Below are 12897 nucleotides of genomic sequence, written 5' to 3' on the forward strand. Positions count from 1 at the left end.
CCCCCCCCCCCCTCTTTATACCAAACAGAAAGTAGAGAAATGTTCCTTTTCGGTTTTGACATGTAAATTTGCTTTGACAGCAAAGACATTGAACCTGTTTGGCCAAGCTTCTAAAATCAGCTTAATTTGAAAAGTGTTCTTTTTCAGAAGTTATTTTCAAAAAATTACTTTTGGTGAGAAACAGTTTGTGTTTGGCCAATTAATTTAAAAAGCACTTTTGAGCAGTAATTAGTGTTTTGCCAAGCTTTCTAAAAAGTGCTTATTCAACCCAAATAGAAGCCAGTATTATTCCAATAAACCAAATGTAGAACAAAAGCTATCAAAACATTCCATGCTTAAACCCCTAACAATAACCCTCACCATAACCTGACAATTTTGTAACCTACTGTTAAGATAATGATACCATACTGGATAATTTTGTCAACATGCTGCTGTGGATCCAATATGATATGCTCAGTCATAAACCTACAACAAACTAAAGATTTAAAAAAAAATAAGCAACAAACCTCCGAAACATATTGCACAACATTGACGTTGCTTTTATCTTCCCTTTTTCTTCCTTTACCAATTCAAAAGTTCGTGCAAGATGTATGTATGGAGTAGCCTGCCCCTTACTCCAGCAAGCTGGGGAATAGAATGAAAGAAAGCAAAGGAAAAAAAGAATTATTTTACTACTGAACAAATTTTACTTAGTGGCAAGAGTTGGACTGCTGGAATACATCCAAAAATTACACAATTAATATCAATAGTAATTACAAGACACCAACCATGTTCCACGGGAGAGTATTTCTCATGGGGAAGTGATACATAATTTACAGCATTATCAGCAAAGGGAACACCACACAACGACAAATTGGCATCAACATCTCCTAATATTTTGGGTAATTTATCATCTTTGGAAGAAGTGTAAACCTCTTTAGCACACTGAGGTTGCAACAATTTGTTTGTTTTAGAAATCCCATCTCCATTAGTCTCTCCTACATCTTTGTATTCTGAAAAATAAATATCAAGTGCCATACTTATGTCTCCTTTAGTCTTTGCTAGTACTGTGGTAGCATAACTTCTCAATGAGTCATCCCCATTCATAATCTGAATAAACCGATCAGCTTCCTCTTTATAAGCCTCAATAGAGGCATTTGGTAGCATGCAACTATCATCATGGAAATTTTTACTATCGGCTTCACTGTTTCGATTCTGCAAAGGAAGAGGCAGCGTTTTACTGAAGAACTTTGTTATAGTACATTGCTTTGGTCCACCAGATTCCATACTCGTATGTCCTTTTGCTTTCTCAAATGACTTGTTTCCAGTACTTCTCTTCCTTTTACCAGGAGAAACTTTGTTGCTACTGGAACTGGACTTGTTTCCAGTACTTCTCTTCCTTTTACCAGGAGAAACTTTTTTGCTACAGGAACTGTCCATGATGGGTAGTTTAACAGTTTTACTTGACGCAGCTGTCTCATCTTGCTGCAGGCTTTTACCAAGACATGGTTTACAAGGCAATGCAGACTTATTTGCTGAGTTTGCCTCTAAAGAAGAGGTAACAGAATTACTGGCAGTGACCTGTTCACGATATTCTGTTTCATGTTCGTAAAAGTATGAGACTGCATCAACAACATTTTTATCTGAAATACCAACTAAATCCAACATCTGACCTTTAGTTACCCAAGTGGGCAAACAGCCTTGAAGTTCTTCTAGTATTTCCTCCATATCACCTTCACTTATTTTTTCTAAACCTGGCGACACAGATTCTCCTTGAGGAAATGAGGAAGGGATAACAGTATCCATATCAGCAGCATTGCAGCTTTTAGAATCAGATGAAGTATCCTCATTTTCTTGTTTGATGATACTGACTGGAGTATGAGTAGATCTGTTTGTGTTTTCTTGCTCCGTAATTCTAACTAAAGCAAGACCAGATTCTTTTGTATCTACATCTTCCTTCCCTTGGACAGAAGGATGAAAACGCATTAGAAATTCTTGCTTGATGGCCATCTGATCAACCAAGCCAGCAAAATGCTTCCGCATGGCATTTGCATGTTTGCTATCCAGCTTCTCAACATCTGTACCTACTGTTGGGATGACATGCTTTGGTTTCAAAAATTTCACATATTCTCTAAGCTCATCATAATTTGAATGTTCACTATATGGAACAAGATGTATCTCAAAGGAATCTTTCTTTCTCACTGAAAACTTATTCCGCTTCACTTCATAAGTCCAACCTGTGGGGACAAAACCAACCACCTTGGAATATCCTTTCTCATTCATGATCTTATCCATTTTCTCAAAATTAGGCCTGAAATATGGCCAAGTCTCACCCAATACATTCCACCCAACAACATGAACATCAGTTTCAGACTCAACGGTAGTAAATACTCCATCCTCCCCATGACCTAATACTCCTAAAACCGACATTTTTCGTCCATCAACATGGATCTTTCTCTGACACCTCCGTGAAACCTCCATTAAAATCTTCTCTTTCCCAATGACATAAGTAGCAATAAGAAACAAGATATTTTTCAATGAACCCTCATTCTCAACTCCATTTTTCTCTATAACTCCAACTATATAATCAATTGACTCCTGTTGACTAGGGAATATAAATTTCGGATGACAATAAGTTGTATCCAAAAATACAGCATCAGCACCCACAAATGCATTCAATACAGGCTCTAATTTCATGTCATCACAATAACGAAAATCACCTGTGTGAACGTACCGCTCAAATTTTCCATCACTAACTGGAACTTTAAATAAGAACTGCACAGCACCAGGACAATGATTGGCATCGATGAGAAAAACTTCAGAACCGTCTATTAAAACCGCTTCGGAGAGCGGTAAAGATACTACATATTGCGCAGGAACATTGAGAACCTCGATGAGAAGGTTAGCAGTGGTGGAGGAACAGAATATGATACCTTTAGACCAATTAGAGGAGAGGCCTGTATAGTGATCGGAGTGAAAATGGGAGAGGAAGTAAGAAACGGAGAAATCAGCGGCATATTTAAAACCGTCGATGATAAAGCGAGTTCTTGGGATGAGTTTTGGTTGGGGGATTGAAGAAGGGATTGGAGGGAGAGGAAGGGACAATGGGATTGAATTTGATGAGGATTTATCAGAGAGGGAGTTGAGAGCGGTTATGTACAGAGTGGTTGAGTCTAGGGTTAGGGTTCCGGCGTCGGAGGACATGGCCGCCGGGCGAAGACGATAGTTACAGTGGTAATTGTACGACTAGACGGAGCATGATCGAAACGAGTTTTACTACTTGGAATGGCGCGAGAAGAAGGTTTCTTTGGAAAAGTCTCAAAATCCTGGTTTTAAAAGAATGGCTTATGCGACACGCTAAATCTTTGCTTCATCGTACATGTAAAGACCGATGATCGATAGATTCGCCATTAAGTGAATATAAGGATATATTTATAGTTTATTTCAGTACATGATTTTGAATTACAAGATAGGAAGGTTAATAATTTGGACAAAAATTTTAGAAGTTGGTCGAGCTTTATTTAATTTTTTTTTATCAGCATGGTTATTATAACTTCTCCCTATATTATTCATTATTTTTCTTGTTTTGATTATAATGTTGGTCTGTTGTTCTATTTATCATTGTTGTTTTATTATATGTTTTTCATATCTGATTATATTATTAATTTTAGTATCTCTTATTTTTGTTTTTTATAGATGCTTTTAGGTCGAATTCATAAATGAATTTTTGAACTTTGAGTTTTTTTTTTTAGGTATCTCAATTACGTCATTTTATTAAATCATTAAGTTATTCATAATTTATTTCTTTAAAATATTGTTGGCTGATTTTTGTTGGTTTTTTTTATTGTAACTGTCTTTAATTGTAATGATTTTGATTGAAGGTATGAAGTCAAACTGTGTGTCGGCGAATGACCATTGATTTCACACTACAAACCAACGAGCCAAGAGATTCAATTGTTTAAATAATGTAATTAATGTTAATAATAAGAATATTTTTATTTTTGCACATTTATATATATATATATATATATATATATATATATAATACGAAATTTTTTAACGAAACAGTGTCGGTCGACATCCCATGACATAGGGTGGGTCTGCCCCTGATTGTATCAACACCCTTCACAAAATCTGGTTCCATATCAATCAACGATGTTAAAAAGAAATAAACTACGAGTAGTTTAATGATTCAATAGAAAATAGCATAGTTAAGGTATCTGAGAAAAAAACTCAACAATTTAAAAATTTATTTATATATTTAGTAATTATTATATTTTCTTGTAGTTAAAATTTGCAGCATTTGAATAAACGGTAGGATATTATAACTTATATATCATCTTTTGGACTCTAGAAGATTGAGAATCAAGGACTAGTGACTAGAAAAAGTCGGAAGATATTATAATTCACTATTGCCAATTATATAAAAAAATCGTATATCACAATTTACAACAAACTTAATGTCAATAAACAACTCAAAATTATCATTATTTTTCGATTAACAAAACAAGTACTACAAAATCATGGAATAATAAAAAAAATGTGCATTGTAAAGCAACTTAATTATCTATTACTAATAACACAAATATACAGGAAGTAGTACATTCGCAACAAGAGAAATCAGTAGAGCTTTAAGTATATGTTAAAAATATGATTATTATCTAAGAGAAACTACACTTCTTCTTCGACATTTTTTATTTTTCAAAGATTTAAGTTTAACTTGAAATACATATATAAAAAATTTATTTTATTTTTAAATAAAATTTATATATCTATTAATTATTTAAAAATATCATAAATTACTTTAATTTACTATTAAAATATTTTCTTAAAATATATATTTTAAAAAAAAATTAAGACTATAACAGATAAACCTATTTGAATCATTTGTTCGATACAGAGGAGTTAATAATTCGAGGATAAAAGGTGTAATTTAACAAATTAAATTTATCCGTCCTTTTAAATCTCTTCATGGCACGAACACGTGGTGCTTCAACATTGTTTGAACTCGTCGGACGCAGAATAAATCGTTCTTCTTCAAACTGAACTCTCTTTAACCCATACAAATGTGAATTCACCTGTAACCTCACTGCTCTGTCACTCGCATTTCCACAACCATGGCTTCTAGAAGGTTCTTCTCCATGCTCCGATCATCCATACGTCACTCTTCAACTAAATCATCACTCACAAGTTCTATTCATCGCTCCTCCCCTGTAGGCCACCTTCTCCACCGCGCCGTAAAATACGCTACCGCTGCGGCCGCGAAGGAAGCGCCGGCGCCTCAGAAGAAACCGACGACCATTAAGGGAACTGGCGGCAAGATCACCGATGAGTACACCGGTGCAGGTGCACTTGGGAGCGTATGTCAGGTGATAGGTGCTGTTGTGGATGTTCGGTTCGATGAAGGACTACCGCCGATTTTGACGGCTTTAGAGGTGTTGGATCATGATATTAGGGTGGTACTTGAAGTTGCTCAACATATGGGAGAAAATATGGTTAGGACTATAGCTATGGATGGAACTGAAGGGCTTGTGCGTGGTCAAAGAGTCCTCAATACTGGCTCCCCTATTAAAGTAAGCTTGACATTGTCATGATATTCTGTTTATATGCGGTATTTAGTGGCGTGACCCGGATTTTTAATATAAAGATGTAAATACGGGAGGAAATCAAAGGGATTCGATATCTACGGCATATACATAAGAAAATAAAATTGATCTTATATATATAACTTTTCAACTTCTTTCTTATCCACGTGGCGTTTATTTGATTTTAGAAATTCATATAGTGTCTTTTTCTCTGAATAATATATGTTTTCTAGTTTGGCGTGCTCATAGTCCTTCTAAGTTCTAATCTTGGTTATAAAATGGCAGGTGCCAGTTGGCAGGGCTACCCTTGGTCGTATTATAAATGTCATTGGAGAGCCCATTGATGAAAGGGGTGATCTAAGTAAGAATATGGGCATTAGCTAAAGTCATTTGTTTTCGTGTTAATGGCAGTAATATGTGTTATGTTGCGTTGCTTTTTCCAATTTCATATTTCGTGTTCATTCGACGAGCCTTTGCTTTTTTATATTGTCTTTCATTTTTTATATTTGATTTATTGAGATGCTGTGGATCTACAGAAACGGAACATTATCTCCCAATTCATCGTGAAGCTCCATCTTTTGTTGAGCAAGCAACAGAACAGCAGATCCTTGTGACTGGAATCAAGGTGCGGGATACTTATTTTGTACACTAGGAGCTGAGCACATCGCAATCTTCATCTGTCATCATTTATATAGTTTTGGTGGAAGCAAAACAGGAATAGCAAATATTTGATTAGCATGTGCAACTTACTAAATGCTGTTGGAAGACGATATACAAATAATCCTGAATGCATAAATCATGTGTTATCTACTTGTGTGCATCCTGTATGACTTAGCTGCTTTTGATGACAGGTGGTAGATCTACTTGCTCCGTATCAAAGAGGTGGAAAGATTGGACTTTTTGGTGGTGCAGGTGTTGGAAAGACGGTGCTTATTATGGAGCTTATTAACAATGTTGCAAAGGCCCATGGTTTGTTACTAGTTGCACTGGGGAGTAAAAAAGAATTTTCATGTATTCTCTTTGTTTGAGTTAATTTTAATTTTGTATTCTCTTCTCGTCTCAGGTGGTTTCTCAGTGTTTGCTGGTGTCGGTGAACGTACTCGGGAGGGTAATGATTTGTACAGAGAAATGATTGAGAGTGGTGTTATTAAGCTTGGTGAAAAGCAGGTCTTTGTAGATAACATTTGCTTTTCAATGTATAGTGCAGACATTTCTTACAATTGGCTGATTTTGCAAGTATATATTTATCTGCAGGGTGAAAGCAAATGTGCTTTGGTATATGGTCAAATGAATGAACCTCCTGGTGCTCGTGCTCGTGTTGGGCTCACTGGGCTGACAGTTGCCGAACACTTTCGAGATGCTGAAGGGCAAGATGTGCTCCTTTTCATTGATAATATTTTTCGCTTCACTCAAGTGAGCTATCTTTCAAATACCTTAACGAGTATATTTTACTTTTTCAATTGCTTAAACATGGTGAAATGATTTCTCTTTCTCCCGGACTTCTCTAGGCCAACTCTGAGGTGTCTGCTTTGCTTGGTCGTATTCCCTCTGCGGTCGGTTACCAGCCAACTTTAGCTACAGATCTTGGAGGACTTCAAGAGAGGATTACTACAACCAAGAAGGGGTCTATCACATCAGTCCAAGCTATCTATGTGCCTGCTGATGACTTGACTGATCCAGCCCCTGCTACCACCTTTGCGCACCTTGATGCTACAACTGTGTTGTCTCGGCAGGTGGATTTCTTATATTGCCAATTATGTTTCAGAATAAGACTTCTCAACCTATTTTTATATACAATATTCCTTTTCTCCTTATGCAGATTTCTGAGCTTGGTATTTATCCTGCTGTGGATCCTTTAGATTCCACGTCCCGTATGCTTTCTCCTCATATCCTAGGGGAAGATCATTACAACACTGCACGAGGTGTACAAAAGGTTCTCCAGAACTACAAGAATCTTCAGGATATTATCGCCATTCTGGGAATGGATGAATTGAGTGAAGATGACAAATTAACTGTTGCTCGTGCCCGTAAAATTCAGAGGTTCTTGAGTCAGCCTTTCCACGTTGCAGAAGTATTTACTGGTGCCCCTGGAAAGTATGTAGAGTTGAAAGAGAGCATCCAAAGTTTTCAGGTAACCAGGAACTACTTTCTTACTGAGTCACCACTCACCTCATCTGCTTGTCCTCATTGAGCAGAAATTATTTCTGTATATAGTTTTAAACTTCATTCTCATTTGGATTTTCATTCTGAGCAGGGTGTTCTGGACGGTAAATATGATGACCTATCGGAGCAATCGTTCTACCTGGTTGGGGGTATAGAAGAAGTCATTGCTAAGGCTGAGAAGATAGCAAAGGAGTCATCTAGTTGATTATTTAGCTGCAATTTCTTCTTTCTGTTTGTTTTGTTTTTCCTATATGGATAGATAGCTCATTAAATAGCAGAGAGACTGGAGATGCTCACACGGCCTTTTATAGTTCTTATAAGTTAGTCTACACTAAGAATTGATTTTCTTCTTTTCTCCTTGTAATTTTCTGGCTAAGTTGATTGAAATGAGTTACAGGATGTCAGAAGGTCATTGCTTCTTTTCGTGTTTCTCTTCAATACAATGGATTAATTTGTGTTTACCTTTCCACCTGTTGAATAATGCTCTTGAAACATCGATAATCTAATGTACGAAGCATTTGATCCAAAAGAGTGGGAATTACCATATAAAATTTTCAATTCAACAAGGAATTATTTTCATGAGTCGAACTCAGCTCATTGTTTTCAGCTTGAACTATTTATTCATAAGCAGAAAACAATTAAAATGCACACATAAAACAAGATCACACTCTGCAAACAGGTGAACAATAACAAAGTTTGGACGCAGATGATAAGTTTTAAGAACCAAGCTAGGACTCTGGTTCGGATGTTTCGGTTTTACGCTTGAGAAAGACAAAGTAGCTGGCATCTGTGCGATATTTATCATCTTTTAAAAGTGGATGCGAGTCTAATTTTTCAGTGTAACGTTGAAACAATTCCTCAGTGATGTCATTCCCAAAGTGTTGCTGAAATAGTTGCTCTGTTACTACTCGCACAGATAACACTGCAGTTTGGACATCAATTACAACTTGTCTCAGGGGAGTTGGCAGCTTCTCAAACCTTATAATATCAAAGCATCCATGTGTCTTTATCAGTGTTTCAAATTCCATAGGAGATGTATAATAGTATGGAAGGTTGAACGAGTCCAACTTTTCTTCAGACATAATGCCCTGCATTGGATGTTAAGTCATTTCGCATTTCAAGTTCATGTGAAAACTGAGAATCAGTTACTTAATTACCATGTTGGCCATATCCTGTAGGCAGGATCCAAGAATGGTGAAATTGATGGCCATGGGAGAGTCAGAAGGAAGCACTCCATCAAGAATAGTAAGAGTAATGATGGTCATTAATCCTCCAGGAACAAGCTCTTGAGCCCTTGCATCCAAAAAGGCTTGTATATCTTTTCTGAACTGATCTGCATATGCTGCCTCTACTTCTTTTGCTGCTCCACTGCTACTGTAATGAATTCTTCCTTTGTTCCATGCTGCTGAGTTTCTGTCCAACACTTCCTCTGGAATTCTTGACAGATACAGAAGTGACATCGAGCTGTGGGCAAAGTGTAGGAACGCCTTTGGAAATATTCGTCCATAGAAAGAACCTACACCATAGTAGATATAACAGTTGTTTGATTTATACTGTTTCCAATAGACCCTCGGTTCAAAGGGGAAAATATTCCAAAAGTAGAAACAGCACATAGTAACAAATATACATACATACCTGGGATTCCTGTAGTGAAGTAGTTGGGTTTGTTGCCATGGATGTAATTAAATAGAGTATTGAAATCGTTTTGGACTAAATCATTAAAGAACACAAGGAATTCTGGTACTTGCAATTGAGGGTTCTCTTGGTCTAGCTCACTTGATTTATACTTATTTTCTACAGCTTTAATGATATTTTGAACTGCAAGATAAGTGTTTCCCCCTACAGAGCATCCAAAATCTGCTACACAAAATAGGCTACAACCAGAGTTTATTATTCCCACATCAAGCTCCTGCTCAATCAACTCCGCCATTAATTTCTTTGAATATCCCACCAACTGTTTCTGCAGCAACAACAAAAAAATCAAATCCAAACATTACTTCAGTCCTTGCGTAATTATATACACAACAACAACAACAATAGACCTAGTGAAATTTCACAAGTCAGGTGCGTTAAAGGCCATCACCTGGTATTCAGAATTGTTAGCATAGCTGTTAGGGCCATCACCTCCATTCATGTGAATTTTCTGACTATCCATACTTTAGCTATATTATCCTTTAATTTGTAATTTGAACGATGCCTCAATTTTCAAAGCTGAAGAACCACGCTACATTTATAAATAGGAGTGTCAATCTAATTGTCTTTTGTGAACTTCATCGAATGCGAAAATAGATTCCCTAAACTTTCACCATTTCATAAATAAACCAATCATTATGCTCATGAATCACCTGATAATATTTTAGTGTATTTACTTGATATATAAAAATTAAAAACATTAAAATGACGAGAAAGAGTTGCTCGGATGGTCATCTTCGCTTTCAATCAGAAGACGAAAAGGGGTGGGAGCTCTAAAGAAAGGGTAAAAAAATAAAAAGTTTTTTTTTTTAAAATAAAATAAAATTAAAATAAAGTGTTAAAATAAAAATGAAGGACAAGTCACATAAATTTGCCCAAATAAAAACAATATATATGCGTGTAAAATTTTGTCGCATGTTCAAATTGACGTTAACAATTTTAGACTTTGGGGAGACTCTAATATTACGTATTAATTACAGGACCACAAATGATTAATGTTAAACGAATAAAAATATGGTTCATACGATTCACATCCATTTATATATCTTTTTATTATTAAATATGTGAAATGAGTTATTATACGATTGATACATCATGATTTGTCATTTAGGGAAAATGAAAAATAATGTATAGCAAAAAAAGTATGTATTTGAGTTATATATATGTATAGTCCCAGATGCCTATCTAGGGGGTTCACCGGGTTCACGTGAACCCGTGATTCCTTCCGAGATCATATATCATAGTGTTATATTTTTCTAAAAAAAATATTGAAATATAGATGTGTGTATTCATACTCGGAGTATTAAATAATGTGATATGATTGGGTGCACCTCTATCCGCAAGGTTAAAAATTTGGAATTTATATTTATCAAGTTTTATTTTTCTTTCTAAAATTAGATAACACTTTTCTAAGTAGTTGTTTTTATATATATATTAGACCTATGATTTTAAAATTTTAACACGTTTTCAGTAGTAAAAACCTAAATTTCTAACCGATTAAACTAATATCATAAATCAACCTCAAGAATATATAATTGATATCCCTAATTATATATTCAGTAAATTACCACATTTATTATTATACGTTCAATTCTTAACCAATTTGGTAAAAGTTCTCTAAACTTATGCTGAGTGAATTAGATACTACACATTTATGTCGAAGAATTGAATTCCTACAAGATATGTGACAAAAAAGAAAAAAAATTCCAAGTTAAATCTTGAAAAATTAGGTCATAATTAGAGGTATTTTGATCCGTATATCTTCAATATAATTATGTGTAAGAATTAGGGTCCCAAATTCTTGAGGAATATATATATATATATATATATATATATATATAAACTAACTTACGAATTAATCTGAATGTAGCATTGTTTTGTCATAAAAGATAAAAATAATGTTCAAATTCATTGCAAGTCGCACAAAGGAACTTTGATTCATATGAAAGATTTAAAACAAAAATCATTCTTAAATCAATTATTTCTAGATTCTGGTGGCCACAGTTAAATAAAAAAAAAATTGCTTCTCAAATTGATTAGGCAAATCTTATGTGAAAGACAACTTGTAGGCATCTTTACTTAAGCTCTTTATAGCTTCAACGATTTCTGGTGTGGCGGTTGCAATTGCTTGTTTGGCCAACATCTTAGAATGTTCTTGTTTTCAACTATTGGCAGAGGACAATTTTTCCTCCAAGAGTAGATAATTCTGCTCAAATCCATAATTGTCGCCAAAATCCAATATCACTTGTTCAACAACTGCTGCATTTCGAAAATTACTAGCTATCACATGTTTGTTCTTCGATGGCAACACATCAATAGAGCTGTTTCCCGGAGAACCAATTGAAAGAGAAACGGTCTTAAAAGGAGGATAAGATCTTTTGTAAAGCAACACAGCACCTGTCTTTTTATCCTTAACAATTTTTAAAGGTACCTTCATGATAATTTTGTGTATTAAATTAGATCTATTTTGTGTGTCTATACATACTACTGAAATTTGTGTTAACATAAGAAAATTAATAAATTTGTTATTATTCAAATATAAGAATCTTCGACAAAAAAAAAAAAAAAAGAAATGTAAGAATCTAGTCTTCATTCTACTTATAAGGTAAGTATAAAGCAACTTAATTATTATTTGTCCATTTAATTATCTTATTACCTATTATCTTTGTATTTTCAAAGAGAAAGTAACATAAATTTTAAGCACTTAAATTAAATATAATATTTTATGCTATTTATAGATAATATATTTGATAGTATTGAAATTACTCTTGACTTTTTTGTTGGCTCTTCACATTTTGAACCTTTCTTAAAAGAGTTAATGATGTTATTAGGGAGTCCAATTTATAGTCAATGAAGGTCCAAGAGAAGCCTCAAGCATTCTATGTTATACGAATGTGGATGTAATGGAGGATCTGGCCAAAAAAACTTTCAGAAGATCAACTAAAGGGCTTTTGTGAGATAGAATGGTTTGCTCAGTTCAAGCATAACGAATTGTATAAAATCCATAGAATACATAAATTTTTGTATAAACATAACGATTGTATAAAAATTAGTATAATGTATAATGTACGCATTATCATATACAAACTGCTATAACTAATCGCAGATTATTCAATAATACACAATTTTTTACTTAAAATACATAAAGACTTGTATACAATTTGTATAATGTATAGTCCACGTCTTATCATACACAAATTGTTATAACTAATCACAAAATTTTCAATTGTGCAATTTTAATCATTTAAAATACATAACGAATTGTATACAATTTATATAAATTATAAAGAATTTCTCAAATATACAAATTTATGTAAGTTATAAATGTGATTATTTGTATAAACTTTCTCATTTATACAATTTATTGACTTAAAATTTCACAATGATTTGTATAAAGTCTGTAGAACACATAAATTTTTGTATAAACATAACGACTTGTATTAAACTTTGTATAATGTATAATACAAGCCTTAACATA

General features: G+C 34.3%; 3 protein-coding genes across 12 annotated transcripts in view; 1 reads left to right on the forward strand and 2 right to left on the reverse strand.

Moving 5' to 3' along the window:
• The window catches only part of LOC107011627 (DNA ligase 6), a 19465-nt gene extending 16068 nt beyond the window's left edge, over window positions 1–3397 (reverse strand). For 5 of the 10 annotated variants that reach the window (XM_027914316.1, XM_027914314.1, XM_027914312.1 and 2 more), the window contains exons 1-2: window positions 768–3397; window positions 507–624 (exon numbers count right to left, since the gene is read on the reverse strand). In XM_027914316.1, coding sequence (XP_027770117.1) covers window positions 507–624; window positions 768–3183 — 2534 coding nt within the window. In that variant the 5' untranslated portion in view covers window positions 3184–3397. The remainder of the gene's footprint in view (window positions 1–506; window positions 625–767) is intronic. The other 5 variants (XM_027914311.1, XM_027914310.1, XM_027914315.1 and 2 more) reach the window with 3 other exon arrangements.
• A 1618-nt stretch (window positions 3398–5015) lies between these two features.
• On the forward strand, window positions 5016–8188 carry LOC107010681 (ATP synthase subunit beta, mitochondrial-like). The gene is made up of 9 exons (XM_015209974.2): window positions 5016–5552; window positions 5850–5925; window positions 6101–6189; window positions 6416–6533; window positions 6628–6731; window positions 6819–6977; window positions 7073–7297; window positions 7384–7695; window positions 7819–8188. Exons 1-9 carry the CDS (start codon window positions 5097–5099, stop codon window positions 7930–7932), a joined length of 1653 nt encoding a protein of 550 aa, XP_015065460.1. The 5' UTR covers window positions 5016–5096; the 3' UTR covers window positions 7933–8188.
• Window positions 8189–8265: 77 nt separating this feature from the next.
• Window positions 8266–10152, reverse strand: LOC107011938 (probable S-adenosylmethionine-dependent methyltransferase At5g38780). The gene is made up of 4 exons (XM_015211628.2): window positions 9811–10152; window positions 9363–9687; window positions 8885–9243; window positions 8266–8815 (listed from the first exon to the last, which is right to left on the reverse strand). The coding sequence occupies exons 1-4, from the start codon at window positions 9880–9882 to the stop codon at window positions 8456–8458; spliced, it is 1116 nt and encodes a 371-aa protein (XP_015067114.1). The 5' UTR covers window positions 9883–10152; the 3' UTR covers window positions 8266–8455.
• Between the last annotated feature and the right edge of the window lie 2745 nt (window positions 10153–12897).

This window comes from Solanum pennellii, chromosome 2 (assembly GCF_001406875.1).
Source record: "Solanum pennellii chromosome 2, SPENNV200".
In the NCBI taxonomy this organism is placed as follows: Eukaryota; Viridiplantae; Streptophyta; class Magnoliopsida; order Solanales; family Solanaceae; genus Solanum; species Solanum pennellii.

Bases quoted from the DNA above. Each gene is read 5' to 3' on its own strand.
- LOC107011938 (XM_015211628.2), bottom strand. From the start codon at position 9,882: ATGGATAGTCAGAAAATTCACATGAATGGAGGTGATGGCCCTAACAGC. The intron at 9,244-9,362 runs GTATGTATGTAT...ACTATGGTGTAG, and splicing joins CTTCACTACAGGAATCCCAG to GTTCTTTCTATGGACGAATA. The intron at 8,816-8,884 runs GTAATTAAGTAA...CATCCAATGCAG, and splicing joins TACAGGATATGGCCAACATG to GGCATTATGTCTGAAGAAAA.
- LOC107010681 (XM_015209974.2), top strand. From the start codon at position 5,097: ATGGCTTCTAGAAGGTTCTTCTCCATGCTCCGATCATCCATACGTCAC. The intron at 7,298-7,383 runs GTGGATTTCTTA...CTCCTTATGCAG, and splicing joins CAACTGTGTTGTCTCGGCAG to ATTTCTGAGCTTGGTATTTA. The intron at 7,696-7,818 runs GTAACCAGGAAC...CATTCTGAGCAG, and splicing joins AGAGCATCCAAAGTTTTCAG to GGTGTTCTGGACGGTAAATA.